Raw genomic sequence first — 15,173 nt, 5'->3', positions numbered from 1 at the left:
TTATTTATTAAAGGTTCGTTCAAATAAAAGAAAACTATTATGAAAGTCGATAATTTATTCGTTATTCGGTAAAACAGTGTTCAAGGCCCCGCTGTGACGGTGAAGTACTCGCACTGGGCGTTCTGTCGGCCCCACTCGAACATGAGGGGCGATTCATTCTTATATATCTCGGACTTCGGTGCTGTTTCCGGCGGAGGTAACTTCGGTTTGATCTGAAAATTCAAGATTTACAATTAAAAATGGATGCTTCTTTTATTTTTGCTGTGGATGAAAACTTGATTTCAATCACATTTTAATTCCAAACTAATAAGTTAATTTTATTTTTTAAATATTGGACAACATCACATACATTACTCTGATCCCAATGTGAGCAGCTAAAGCACTTGTGTTATGGAAGATCAGAAGAAGTACGACGGCACCACAAACACCCAGACCCGAGACAACATAGAAAACTAATGTACTCTTTCTACATCGACTCGGCCGGGAATCGAACCCGGGACCTCGGAGTGGAATAGTGGCTCACAATCGACGGTGAATACTTAAGTCTTAAATAATGAATGATCACAGTAACACGCAGACATTATTAAAGTGGATTCGTTTTATTTAGATTAGTTTCGGTGAACAATAGACTATTTGACAAGGTGAAAAATAAATTGCAAAATATTGTAATCAGTATATATTATGAGATTAAAATGGTTATTTATTAACGAAAGTTGAAAATAATAATTAATTTATATAAAAATGCATTTTCTTTAAACGTTTGTCACGTGACACAAAACGCTCCCGATCGGTCGGGCTTATGATGACGTCACTTGCTGGTTAACCTCGTTTGCTTACTTGCATATGGATTACATATGCCACAGATTACAATACAGGTACGTGACGTCACCGACCCGATCGCAGCGCCATATTGTCAAAGTAGCGTTTTCGCGCGCTATCTAAATATGGAATTTTTAATTTCACATTTTTCAGCAAATATGTACTAGAATTAAAAAAAAAAAAAACACTTTTACCGGGTTCCTTGACCACTACCAAATAGCATGAAATGGATTTTAGGAACCAGTCAAATAGCGTATTGTATTAGCATTGGAGTCAACTCACCCGCGCGCTGCGGTGTATCTTGAGATGCACGAGCTTGATGTGCGTGCGCATGGCCGTGCGCTGCGCGAAGCGGCGCCCGCACACGCCGCACTCGTACGGCTTCTCGCCCGTGTGCGTGCGCACGTGGTTCACTAGCGTCGACTTCGCCTACGATCAGCATAAGAAACGGCTCGTGAACGTCCCACGATCGGAGACCAGTTTCGTAACGAGAACTTAAAGATTTAATACAATATTTATACATGAACTCTCGCCTCGAAGGTCAAACGAGTCCAATTGGATTTGCTAAAGGATATTACAACACCGACGACTCCTCGGCCGACCGCGCGCTGGGTCGAAACGATCGCCCCCGGGCTGCTTCCGATATCGAAAATATCTTTATTGTGATCGTATGAAATCAATGGTTGACATTTAAAAAAGGGTCCGAGGCGTTCGAGCTCATCCCGAAGGCCCTCGGGGCAGACTCACGCGGAACATCTTCCCGCAGGTGTGGCAGACGTGCGCGGGCGGCGCGCGCAGGCCGGCGTGCACGGCGCGCGCGTGCTTGTTGAGCGAAGCGCGCGAGGCCAGCGCGGCGCCGCACGCGCCGCAGCGGTGCTCGCGCACGCCCTCGTGCTGCACGCGCGTGTGCGCCGCCAGCTGCGCCGCCGTCTCGAAGCGCTTGGCGCACGCGCCGCACTCGAACCTGCGCACAGCGCGAGGGTTGGCGGCGGTGACCGGTCCCGTCGCAGTCGGTTCAGCGTTGGCCGAATCGGCACAGTTGGCATATTTGATACGATTCATAACACGATTCAAAAAATAAATAATAACCTCAAATATTACGTTAATTTAAACCTCTTTGTATACCATCGGTATGCATTTCATCCCCCAGGGTAGAATATCCAGAAACGCTTAAATACGTATCCACTCATATTTAATCAAAATTCCAATGATAAAATTTCATGTTTCTAACTTTAAAAAATGACGGACTTCCATACAAACTTTCAACTCCTACTCCACCCCCTAAGGGGTAGAATTTCTAACACATCTTCCTTAGTCGCTGTCTACCCAATAGAACGATCCTACTCACCAAATTAGACCCTGACTTTCATAGTTTACGCTCGGCGATGACGAGCCAGTCAGTCGTTCCGTTATTTACAACAGTCGCTGGTACCACACGCGTGCCTAAAAGATACTCACTTTAAGCTTTTTTTGTCCTTATGCTTAGAACTCCTCTTCAAATGCTGTCGGAGCGTGTGCGCCGACTTAAACCTGAAATCGATCATTATTTAACAGATTAAGAAAACACCGCGCACACCAGTGCGTCGGAACAAGTTCGTATTCGAAACAGAAGAAACCTTATCCTGTCTAATCTTTATGACCGAATCAAATCCATCTATATTAATTTATCTATTGAAATATTTACACCATTTGTTACTAAAGATTTAAAATTAAACACTGCTATAAGTAACTCGCGAAGTTAAACGCGTTGAAAATCAAATCCAAGTTAACTTTACAGTAAAGGCTAATCGTCCAGCGAGAGACGGCAAGAAACTAACACAGTTTCTCATTTAAATAATCAGTTTTACAATAATGTTAGCTTCCTTGTTCATTGTGTAATCAGTATATATTTGGAATACGTTAGACGTGTCAACATTAAATAAAAATAATACATGAAACTTATATCAAAAGATACAGTTCTCACTCAGCAGCTTAAAGCGCTTTAAATTTAGACTATTGAAGAGACAAGCGTCAATTTTATGTTTTGTTTTAATAATATTATAAACGCGAATGTTTGTGCTCGATTACTAACGGAGCCAATTGCACAGAAGACATTTCAGTGCACAATGTGCACTCCCTGTTCCCTCAGCATATTCTATACTTATATTATAAAGAAGTAAATTTTGTCTGTTTATGAAATCAAAATATACTTTATTCAAGTAGGCTTTTACGAGCACTTGAATCCTCTTTTAACAAACTATTTAAAGTAAAGCTATCACCGGTTCGGAATGTAGATTCTACCGAGAGGAACCGGCGAGAAACTCACTAGTTACTCTTTTTCGACATCTAAAAATACAGTCATGTTAGTTAAATACAATTATATATGTATGTCACGTCTCCCGCCTGGAAGTCAACGAGCGTTAACTCCACGCTTTTTTATCATCTGTATGATCTTGTAGCCAAATATTCCAATATGTGAACATTTTGTCGCTGGTAGAAATTGTATTTTTATCTGCCTCGTTAGTCTACTGACCAGACATGAGGCAACAGATTCAGTCCTAGCTTCAAGTCCCAAGCTGCGCCAATAAAATGTTATTGAATATTTCTATAAAAAATCAGTCAGACACTTGAAATTGTTGACCCTCTCGCGTCTGAACTCTGTCGGTCGTATCGGATTTGCGTGCGGGAATAGAGAGTGCACCTGTGCACCTGTGCACTATATTATGTCCTGCGTATTTGGCTGACGAAATATTATTATATCGTAGAATTATTCTTTATTGATAGTAGTTTAGGCGTACGACCCCCACTCGACCTGAGGACATAAAGAACTCACCTCACGTCACATTCGACGCAGTAGAAATCTTTGGCGTCGCTGTGTTTGACCATGTGGTGTCGGATTTGATTCCGCGTTCGGAACTTCTTGCCGCATTCCTCACATTCGTAGTTTTTGATGCCTTGATGTATTCTGGGTAAACATTATTACGAATGAGAAAATTTTAATGTTTGGATGAAATTCGGTATGACAGACAGCCTCTAAACTTTGTTTAACCTTGCTGAAAAACGTAATTAGGCGTTTTCCTCTCATGAAGTGGGAGGGATGTAAGACTCGCCGGAATACCTACTAAACATACAGAGTTACACGATTATCACAATCTCGGAGACGAGATAATTTATATTCTGACATACCACATAGGTTATATACGATAGGATGACAGATACCAATCAATTGATTTATTCACAAAAACAATTATTATAATGTATTTAAACTTAACTTTACCAGTAATTATCTATTTGTTAATAAATGTTATTATTATTATATTACAACTCACAGCTGATGCTCCACGAGCGAGTCCCGGTTCACGAAGCTCTTCCCGCACTCGTCGCACTTGACGCGATTCCCCGAGTGGTGGTTGCGCATGTGACCGCGATGGGTTTTGTCGTTGCTGTTGAGTGTACAATTTTTTTTTTATTTCACAAATGACAAGTCAAAAAAACCAATTTCTTAAATGTGCCCAAAGTTTTGGAAAAAGTGACAGATAATTGTGATGAATAAGTATTTCTTTTGTGAGATATGGCAAGGCATATTACGATTCTGGTATAGAAGTTATTCTAATTTAATTATAAATCAATAGTCTCAGTAATTTAAAAAGACAGCTTTGTATACAACCATCTCCCTTCCGCTAACGTAATTTGCACACACACACACGAGACACTGGAGAATGGCATAAGAGACCTTTATACTGTTCACCGTCACGGCAATAAGTATTATATATCAATACTTGATATCGTGGTATAAACTATGAAGTACTGTTTAAGTTAAAAAAAAAAAACAAACAAATTATTCTATCCGTCAAGCTTAAAAATAAACATCAATATGAGATTCTTACTTGGAAATCTTCCCGCAGATATCACAAGTGAACACAGAAAGTACGCCTTCGTGTTGAGATCTAGAACAACGCACAGGTTTTGAACTTGGCACTGCACTACCGTACTAACTATATGCACTATGTAGATATACATATATAATATAGTGACGCACAAAGAAAGGATTGTAAAATATGATTTTACATACGAAAACGTATTTGAATGTCAAGTTAGACTGGTTCTGAACTGATCACATGATGGTGGACAGATTTGTATGGAAGTTTTGTTTATTTATCAATGTTTTTTTGACATGAGCTTTAAATTTTGGGCCGAGTTGGGTGGAATGTTATCATAGCAACGAATACCGCACCAAAGGATGGACGTGTCGACTCATTCTCACCTGTAGTGGTTGATCATAGCGAGCCTGTCGGCCATGCGGCGGCCGCACGTGACGCACTCGAAGCGCCGCGTGTGCGTCAGCGCGTGCACGGACGACGAGTACGCGCTCGGGAAGTGCATCGTGCACAGCTCGCACTTGTACGGGCCGCGGGCCTGGCCGACAATACCATACACTCCGGTGTAATAGACAACAAAAATAGTGGTTCGTTTACAATAATTAACTTTGAGCTGTTCATTGGTACAGTTCGTAAGTATACTATAAGTCGAACTTACTAGACTGCAAGTCACTCCCTTCGTAGGGAACGGGGCGGAAACGAGGTCCCGGACTTGTGACGTCACGAAAACGGTCGTGACGTCAATTAATCAGTGCTACGGGCAGAAGCGCTCCCCACCCCACCGACTAGGTTCTATGCTGAGGTGCGATCTCATAGGAGACACCCGCAAGACGAACGTCACTCGGAGCCCGAGAGAATTTAAACCTAGAGGCTGATCACCAGCGCACCCACGCAAAAAGAAACACGTATCTTTCGTACTCACCGGACTATGTTTGAACATGTGATTCTTGAGTTTAACCTCGAAATTGAACCCTTTGAAACACAGCTGACACTGGAAGGGGAACTTGAGCGTCGCTTTACTTTCTTCCTGAAATAATAATACATTTTATAATTACTACTACAATGCTATGATCGATTTCGTTAGCCGCCACTCTTAAGAACAGCTGACTCAAAATTGTTTGTCATTATTGAAACTTTTATAATAACGCCATTCGGAAATATGACAATCGCCCCCTGGCTTATAATTAAACGATATTGTCGTCCTTGTCGGTCATTCCCAAGGTCACGATGGCCATTCTCAAGGGAAGGCTATTTATAGTACACTTTCATTGGTCTTCCGTGAGGTTTTAACTCAGACTTATAAGGCTAGGACAATCATTAATCCAATAAAAGACGACATCCGTACTAATATTATAAATGCGAAAGTAACTCTGTCTGTCTGTTGTTCTTTCACGGCCGAATTACTGAATCAAATTTGGCATGAAGCTTGAAGTCCAAGGGAGCAACATAGGTAACTTTTTTATACCTAACACCTGACTACCGATCCCTAAAACGCGAACGACACCGCGGGCAACAACTAGTCAATATATAAATCGAAGACCACGGAAATGATGTCGCAGACATTAAATTAAATATAGATTAATAACCAACAATAACACAAAAACGCCTCTTAGTCTGTGTTCTGCAGCCTGTACTTCGTAGAGTCAGCACAAGAATTTCATGAGCTTATCCACATCTACCTTCTATGATGCACATTCGGAAACAGACGTACCATGGCGGTAGAAGAGGAGGAAAATTTGCTGTGGAAGATCAGAAGAAACGGTTCTTAGCCGATTCCGTGGCTTTAATAGATACGACAATATACCCTATATCGAGAAAGACTTTTTATTCAATACAAGTAACATCTGACATTCTATTTATTTAATTTTCAATTGTCCGAAACATATTGACAAATCCATAACAGGTAGTATATCTCTTTGGTAATACCTAAGATCAGTAAGCGCTCTTGGGAACAGCTTCGTAGTGAAACAACCCTCATTAGATATGCTATACAGCAATACTTAGTATTTTTGTGTTCTGATTCAAATGGTGAGTTAACATTTTATTTCCCAAGCATGATAGTGCAGGGGTGTTGTAAGAAATGGTTAATATTTTCTATCAGTGCCATTGTCTATGGGCGTTGGTGACCACTTACCATCAGGCCCATTTGCCCGTTCCATACCTGTATTATAGAAAAAAAAATAGCCAATCTCACCTCTCGCTGCTTCAACTGCTCTGTCGGATCCAATTTAATAATTCTAATTTTCGTTTCGTCTATTTCTATCGGTTTTCTGAGAACACTTCTCTTTGGTTCTGAAGCCTCTAAATTTACACTGAAATCATAAAAGTATAGTTGAGTAACGGCTTATAAACGTCCCACTGCTGGCACACAGTCTATTAACCCCTATCTTGACAAGAATAGTAACAGACTGAAGGTGTCCTACTGCTTAGGTTTGCTCTCATTTTGTCAGGTTCAAGGAAAACGTCGTAAGGAAACCTGCCCGTGTCTAATTTAAATGAAATTCTGCCACATGTGTATCCGCTGGCGGAATAAATTAAACTATAAACACTGTAACATGACGATTCAAAAGTGGTCTTATGAGCTTACTTGAATAAAGGAGATTTTGATTTGAAGCTCGAAAAGGAGGTTTGGATCTAATACCAGAGTAAAACTGTTACAAGAAATTCGGCAATTGATAGAGAAGCTAGGCGGAAATCAATGAAAGATTTGGACTCATACAATTTTACTGTGTTTACAATATATTGATACGAGAAGCAAAACTCCGTACAACTTTTTAAGAAAATCACGCGGACAGAAGAGCATTAAATTTGGCATAAAACCTAATACACTTATATAATACGCATTGGGCATACATAAAATTATATTTAAAAGAAAAAAACACACAATACCATTCGTTTTACACACACACACACACGCACACACACACACACACACACACAAACACATCTAAATAACTACACAGGAAAACATTCATAGTTTACGTTCATACTGCCAACGACAACACACGTCTGTCGTTTCATTGTAATAATGACAAGGTATCGTTTAGTACGGCCTCTTTTATATTCCAATCTACGCACCTTAAATTCATTTAGCAACAAACGACAGTCGAGTTCGAACTGTTATTTAAAAAAACAAACCCTAGACTTATTAAAGTAGAGAAATATATTAATTATAAACCACTCACTTTGTATCTAAATTATCTTCAACGGCTCTAAGTGACTTCGATTTCATTTTTTTCTTGACTTTCTTCTTCTTTTCTTTTTTCTCTTCTTTAATATCAGTTGCGATTAGATCTTCGAGATTCTTATCCCTATTTGTTCTGTTATTATTGAAATGTAACGTTAGACAGCTACCATTATTTATTCGCCCAAACCGAGCCTAGAAATCGTGACCTAAGGATCTACATATTCCTATGCAGTTTGAATTATTAAATTTAATAATGTTCTTGGAGAGCCGAGATGGCTCAGTGGTTAGAACGCGTGCATCTTAACCGATGATTTCGGGTACCCAGGCAGGCACCACTGAATTTTCACGTGCTTAATTTGTGTTTATAATTCATCTCGTGCTCGGCGGTGAAGGAAAACATCGTGAGGAAACCTGCATGTGTCTAATTTCAACGAAATTCTGCCACATGTGTATTCCACCAACCCGCATTGGAGCAGCGTGGTGGAATATGCTCCATATCTTCTCCTCAACGGGAGAGGAGGCCTTAGCCCAGCAGTGGGAAATTTACAGGCTGATTATGTATGTTATGTTTTAATGTTCTTGGAAAATGGACACGTCACAACTGTCCAGCCATCCCTTACATCATTCGCCACCGATCTTGGTTACCAAAATGTTATGTCCCTTGTGCCTAGTTACACTGGCTTACCGAATGGCAACCTTAAAACCGTCCAATGAAACCTCAACGATACTAAGTATTGCTTGGCGGTAGAATATATACAAAGTACACAAACCTTGGAAAAAGCTCTACGAGCAAATCATACCTTATCACGAGTAACGGTTGGTCGTCATCCCCTTCCGAAAAAATATACTCATCCTTTATAGATATATTGTCGTCTAATATTTCAGCGTCAACCGGTACATTTATATCTATTAAATTTGATAGATAATTCGGTTTGTCGTGCTGAAAGAATTTGAAATGTATTGAACTTGGCCTTTGCACTGTTGTACGCGTATGTATAGAAATAAATTGATTTATATCAAACTAGTTTTGGGGTTCATCGTCTGGTTATACGCATAAAAATGTAGATGATAAAAAAAAAAAACTATTTTTCCTTGAGTTTCAAGCTTACTGCATATAAAAATTTCATCAAATTCGGCTCAGTAGTTTAGTTGTAAATGAGCAACGGACAGACAGAGTTACTTTCTCATTTAAAATACTTTTAATTCATCGATCATACTTAAAACAATATTTGAAGATAGAAAAGTTTTCTTTTATAGACCTTTTTTATAATTTAAACTTGAAGTACTTCAGAGCAAGTGCGTATCTTGTATCGAATACATTTCAATGGCAGGAGGAGTAAGATAATCAAACCTTTAGATTTACATATTCTATGGGATTTGTTTGTAAATCTGCTATATCGTTTACTACAATTATTTCTTGATTAATATATCTTTTTAACTTCACAGGAATACAATTAAATGTATATAGATTTAAGAACAAACAAAAAGGAAAATTCTTGTTTTTTTCTTCAAATCCTCGGCTTTTCTCAACTATAATATGCATTTATTATACATATAAACCAATCTCTTGAATCACTGTTTCTTACGTTGTGTATTTCAAAAGATCCAAGCGTACAGACAGCGGTATGCGATTTTGTTTTGTACTATGCATAAATACAAAATTATTTCACTTAACTATTAATATATACTTAAATTTAACTTCGAAAATTTCAATAACATTCACTGCCATTCGAATCGCATTTCCAAGAATCCACAACGAATATTTTACCTCGACCAATGATGTAATGCCAATTCAAGGACATAGTTGTTCATCTTAACTCGACCTCCCATTGAAATGGACTACAGTCTCAGGTTAAGCACTCGGAGCATGTCAATGTGACAAAGTTACAACGAGCCAGAAATTCAATATAGAATATATATTTACCTCTAGAACCTTGTGGTAGCCATTTTTACTTCTACTCGTATCAAAAACAAGTACGTTTGATTTACTTAAATACGGACTCGCATATTTCGTTAATTCAGGATCTTGAACGTCCACAGGAAACTGAAAAAGAAATTGATGTATTAGGGGCTGTGATTATTAGCAATACACCCCGTATTGTAGAACATATTATAGTGAGCAGGTATGTGCGGAAACACAGGTGCACTCTCTATTCCGTCACTATTACAATCGGACATGCCGTCTAATATGGGGGGGGGGGGGGGCGCAAGGTATGGAGTTTCCGTCTCTCGTGCTGGATACCCTCAAAACTGTAGTGCCCTACACATATCGTTACAGTCAGCCACTGAAAGGTCAAAGACCGTGTCCTTGCGGTCCCGTCTGATCCTGTTCGAATATAAAAAGACGCCGTATGCTTGCCCGGGGCGCTTAGACCGTTAAAGCCGGTCCTGATTATAACTAATATACTCAGCCACAAGTGTATCCACCAACAAGTATTGGACCAGCGTGTTGGAGTAACCTCCCAACCTTGTCACAACTAAACAGAGCCGGATTTAAGGGCAACCGGGGCAACTGCCCTGGGGCCTCCACGTGCGTTAACAAATATCTAGATATAGTGAAATTATAATAATATTACTAATTACTCCACGCCTCAGTTGTTCTAGCGCCTCCACTCCTTTGGTCGGAGATGCGCTTCTTCTGCGAAAGTGTCATGTCGCAGAAGGAAGGCCGACTAGGAGGCCGACCGTCAGGGCGTCACGGTAGCACGCGAAAGCGATCCCGTGGCGCCCGCCGAAAAGACGGAGAGGGTACCGCTGGTTTTTAGTGGGTATTCCGTTGACCGGGGCGCACTCGACGTCCTGTACATCGGCGAGTCCCACATATAGTCCCCACCTCCATCATGTGGGGAGAGCGAAAATCATTATTCCAGCGAGAAAAAAAAAACAAAAAACTGGCCTCCATTCCTTTGCGTCCCCAGGGCCTCCAGACCTTTAAATCCGACTCTACAACTAAGGCAGGCTAGTAAAATATAATTTAATATATAATTCTCACCGGCGCGCATCGACTATGATAATCGTATAACATTGTATGGGCGTTGATAACTTTTTGTTTGAAACGAACGCTTTTGAGCAGTAGAGCGCAGCATTCGTAACAGAGCCATTGCGGTAAACCATCTGACTCTGACACCTGGAATATATATATTATTTATTTTTATGGGGCTTATGCAGTATTTTTATTTTTAATTTATTTATTTATTTATTTAAGCACGCTAACAATATATATATTTAACACACTTACATAATTTCAGTCATGTTCAATTTCAGACAATCATGTTCTTAATATATACATCAATAACTAGCGTACATGACTTTCACAAACAACTCGACACGGAACAATTATACATATATATTAAATTTATTGAATATAAAATTAGAAAAATTAAAACCTAATAGAAAATACCTAAATAGAAGTTTAACAAGCTAAAACTATTTAAATAAAATGATTGAAAAGTTTTCTTTTAAAAGCATTCAAGGTATCACTAAATATGTCAATGCCAGGTATATATTTTTTAATGGTGTTGTAACTTATGCATAACCTTGCGATAGGTGCTTGTTTGCAATTGTATGCAAATGTTCCACTTGATGGTGAGTAGATTATCCGAACGCCGATTAACCGAAACGCCTATTATCCGAATCGGTCCTTAGCTTAATATAAAAAATTAAAACCAAGTGGTTTTGTTGCAACTAGTTGGAACTCACTGGAGTCCAGATTAATATCGGACAACATCACATACATTACTCTGATCCCAATGTAAGTAGCTAAAGCACTTGTGTTATGGAAATCAGAAGTAACGACGGTACCACAAACACCCAGACCCAAGACAACATAGAAAACTAATGAACTTTTTCTACATCGACTCGGCCGGGAATCGAACCCGAGATCTCGGAGTGGCGTACCCATGAAAACCGGTGTACACACTACTCGACCACGGAGGTCGTCAAATATATTTCCAGATATATTTCAACTGTTACGGTTGTAGAGCTATGTTCGTTAAACTTGATAGTGTTTATTGTATGTGTGACAGTTCGGTTTTCCTTTTACCGGTCTATGTCCGATTATCCGAATCGACCGCGGGCCCGATTAATTCGGATAATCGGCATTTTAATGTACTTACAAGATAACATAACCTGACAGACTGTTTCAACATCGCCGAGTGTAAAATATTAAAGTTAGGACCGTGAAATTTGGTGAGCAGGATCGTTTCATTGAGTAGACACCCACTAAGTAAGTGAATTGAAACAGGTTTGGAAAGTTTGTATGATAATCCGTCATATTTAAGTTAGAAACATGAAACTTTAATTTTGGGATACTGATTAAAAATTAGTACATACATATTTAAGCGTTTCTGGATATTCTACCCTTAAGGGTTGAAATAGGATTTTAAATTTCGTATATATATATAGGTTAGTATTGAAGTCCGTCATTTCTAGTTAGAAGATTGGCGGTCCAATAATCTTATGATTATTATAACCAATGCACCAGCAACCTTCGAAATAAGCTATTTGACTGGTTTTTAAAATCCATTTTATATTATTTAGTAGAGGTTAAGGAACCCAGTAAAAGTTATTTTTTTTAATTCTAGTATATATTTGCTGAAAAATATCAAATTAAAAATACCATATTTAAATAACGCGCGAAAACGCTACTTCGACAATACGGCGCTGCAATGGGGTCGGTGACGTCACTTGCCTGTATTGTAATCTGTGGCACATATAATCCACAATCAGTAGGCAAACGAGGTTAACAAGCAAGTGACGTCATCATAAACCCGACCAATCGGGCGCGTTTTGTGTCACGTGACAAACGTTTAAAGAAATGCATTTTTATTTATGGATTTTTGAATAAATTAATTATTATTTTCAACTTTCTTTAACATATAACCATTCTTAAACCCATAATATATACTGATTACAATAATTGACACTTTATTTTTCGCATTGTCAAATAGCCTATTCAGATGTTATGTCTCCTGTGCCTATAAGCATGTGGCCCCTCGCTCTTTAAACAACATACTAAAATACTACAGATTGCAACTATGTGTGCGAATATAAAAATAGTGCATGGTCGACTTGGCGACTATAGTTGGGTTTACAGAAAACTCTACCGCAGTGTTTCTGATTAATATTGTAAACACATATTGAGACAAAGCCATGAGATGATAATAACCTTTTTTAACATAAGCATTCCATTACAATATTTGGTATACAGTTATATAAGTCAAAGTCTTCAATGTCCAACACTCTCCTATATCCTATTCCAATGGAAGTAGGAAAAAAGATGAGCGAACCTAAGATTAACATACATATTTCGTGTGATTCGCTAATAACTCAGCTATATTGTGCACTACTGAGAGTTTACGATTAACATATCTCTATTTATAATACAACACTGTTGCACTTAACTACTTGTATCCACTTTAATTTTATTTCCAAAGTTAATAACAGTTTTGTCGACGTTCAAAATGTAATTTTTTTGCAAATCTAGATAATAGCAAAATGAATCCATTGATATCGTATCAATTTGCTGTCAAATGTTCTTCATTTGTCTTTTCCCCTCTTATAGTTCTAATTGAGTATAAGTATTTTAATTAATATAGTAGAGAATTTTTAAATATATTTGATTTGTTTTTGTATGAATGAGTAATTACTATCTCGCTTCACTCAACGAGTTCATCCCTGTACAAGGTTCACTGGTAGGACATGCTTTAGTATTAAGATTTTTTTAAGAAACGGTGACAATCATTTTATAGATAGAAGGAGGAAAGGTAAACTAATAACACCTAGTTCTGACTTTACTAAGTTATTATAACATTCCTTGCAAACGGATATCGTGTGGTACTCGATTCTATAATAAGATGCCACATTTATTGGCCTATAAAAATTTAAAACTCGTGTCAAAAAAACTTTGATAAATATTACTCAATACAAGGTTATATTAAAGGTAAAAAAGTGTGGACTTTGTATTTATTGACTTCATGGTTGGATATATAAAAAATTATTTGTACTTTACTGAATGAGTTTCTTGCCGGTTCTTCTCGGTAGCATCTACTTTCAACCGGTGGTACCTTTACGTTTGATTCAACACTAACATGACGATTCAAAAGTGCTTTTATGAGCCTACTTAAATAAACAATATTTAGATTTTTACTCAAGCTTTTATAATTGATATGTTGTGTGGAGTGTGAAAGTGGCACCGGTAACCGAGAAGCTATCCGGAAACCGGCTGTCTTGGTATGGGCATGTTATGCGGAGGAATGAGGACCATGTTGTGAGAAAGGTTTTGAAAATGGATGTGGATGGATATAGAGGTAGGGGAAGACCCAAGAAACGATGGATGGATTGTGTGAAAGACGATATGGTTAGAAAGAATGTTACTAGTGAGATGACGTCCGACAGAGAAGTATGGAAGAAGAAGACATGCTGCGCCGACCCCGAGTAGAGTTGGGATAAGGGCAGGAGGATGATGATGTTGTGTGGAGTGTGTGTATGTGTAGAAACAATATTTGGAAGACTTGTATATAGGGTAAAAATTTGTACAGGAATTATTTTGGAACTTAGGAGCTAAGTAATAGGGGGATTGAAAGTTTTCATGGAAATTTGATATTCTTGTTGTTAGAAATTGTTACCACATTTTTAAATATCCATTTCACAAAACAGTAGTACAGGGGATAAGTGTATTGGCAATGCAGGTTATCATAAACTATAATTTAGGGAGATTCTGACGGGCTATGCCATCAAATAAACAATTAGATATTTAATTAAAAATAAAAGTTAGTATGATATGATAATTATTATAATATTTGTTACATTTGCATGAATTACTAATAAACTGATATCATGGTATTCATTTGAGTTCGATGTATCAAGATAAATGTTTTGATTTACTTAAATATCTGTTAAGTTGATAAGTATGTCGTTAAAAATTTGTTTATGTTAAGAAAATATACAATTATCAATATGTCGCGGTTGGAAGACGAAACTACATTAAACCAACCGTACAAATAGTATTATTGAAGTAATAAAATATCGTTACTTACAATAATATCTGCTAAATCGATGAAATACCCACGGTATGATTCAATTTTATTCATTCTTTTGTCTGTTGATAAACAACACCGACATAGGTTTTTCGCCGTCTCAAATTCCAGTTTGAATTCACTGTCGTTCGGCTCCATGTTTTAATATTTATTAAAGTTAAATGCATTAAATATTTATTTAAAATTAATCTTTCAATCATGTAAACAGAAATAATGGCGTCAGTGATTTGACACGATGTTTTGACAGCTGTCTAAGTTTTAGAGACCTGGTTA

The 15,173-nt window shown here is 38.1% G+C and overlaps 1 protein-coding gene across 2 annotated transcripts; it reads right to left on the bottom strand.

Annotated features, from left to right (window-relative positions):
• Window positions 1-41: 41 nt before the first annotated feature.
• On the bottom strand, window positions 42-15,144 carry LOC113403105 (zinc finger protein 419-like). Of its 2 annotated transcripts, none has more exons than XM_064220154.1 (15): window positions 14,901-15,144; window positions 10,856-10,990; window positions 9,788-9,907; window positions 8,664-8,803; window positions 7,862-7,996; window positions 6,871-6,988; window positions 5,599-5,703; window positions 5,063-5,214; window positions 4,686-4,745; window positions 4,128-4,241; window positions 3,632-3,763; window positions 2,278-2,349; window positions 1,567-1,783; window positions 1,102-1,248; window positions 42-212 (listed from the first exon to the last, which is right to left on the bottom strand). In XM_064220154.1, the coding sequence occupies exons 1-15, from the start codon at window positions 15,036-15,038 to the stop codon at window positions 81-83; spliced, it is 1,917 nt and encodes a 638-aa protein (XP_064076224.1). In that variant the 5' UTR covers window positions 15,039-15,144; the 3' UTR covers window positions 42-80. The 2 variants fall into 2 exon arrangements, with proteins under 2 accessions (XP_064076224.1, XP_064076225.1); XM_064220155.1 differs by having other exon boundaries at window positions 7,862-7,987.
• Between the last annotated feature and the right edge of the window lie 29 nt (window positions 15,145-15,173).

The sequence above is a fragment of the Vanessa tameamea genome, chromosome 31 (genome assembly GCF_037043105.1).
Source record: "Vanessa tameamea isolate UH-Manoa-2023 chromosome 31, ilVanTame1 primary haplotype, whole genome shotgun sequence".
Classification (NCBI taxonomy): domain Eukaryota; kingdom Metazoa; phylum Arthropoda; class Insecta; order Lepidoptera; family Nymphalidae; genus Vanessa; species Vanessa tameamea.
Note: the sequence above shows the minus strand (reverse complement) of the source record. Positions and strands in the feature narration are given on the sequence as shown.

Coding starts and splice junctions, on each gene's coding strand:
- LOC113403105 (XM_064220154.1), bottom strand. CDS start 15,038: ATGGAGCCGAACGACAGTGAATTCAAACTGGAATTTGAGACGGCGAAA. Junction 9,908..10,855: donor ATCATAGTCGATGCGCGCCG/GTGAGAATTATA, acceptor TTTCTTTTTCAG/TTTCCTGTGGACGTTCAAGA. Junction 2,350..3,631: donor TGCGTCGAATGTGACGTGAG/GTGAGTTCTTTA, acceptor GATCGATTTCAG/GTTTAAGTCGGCGCACACGC.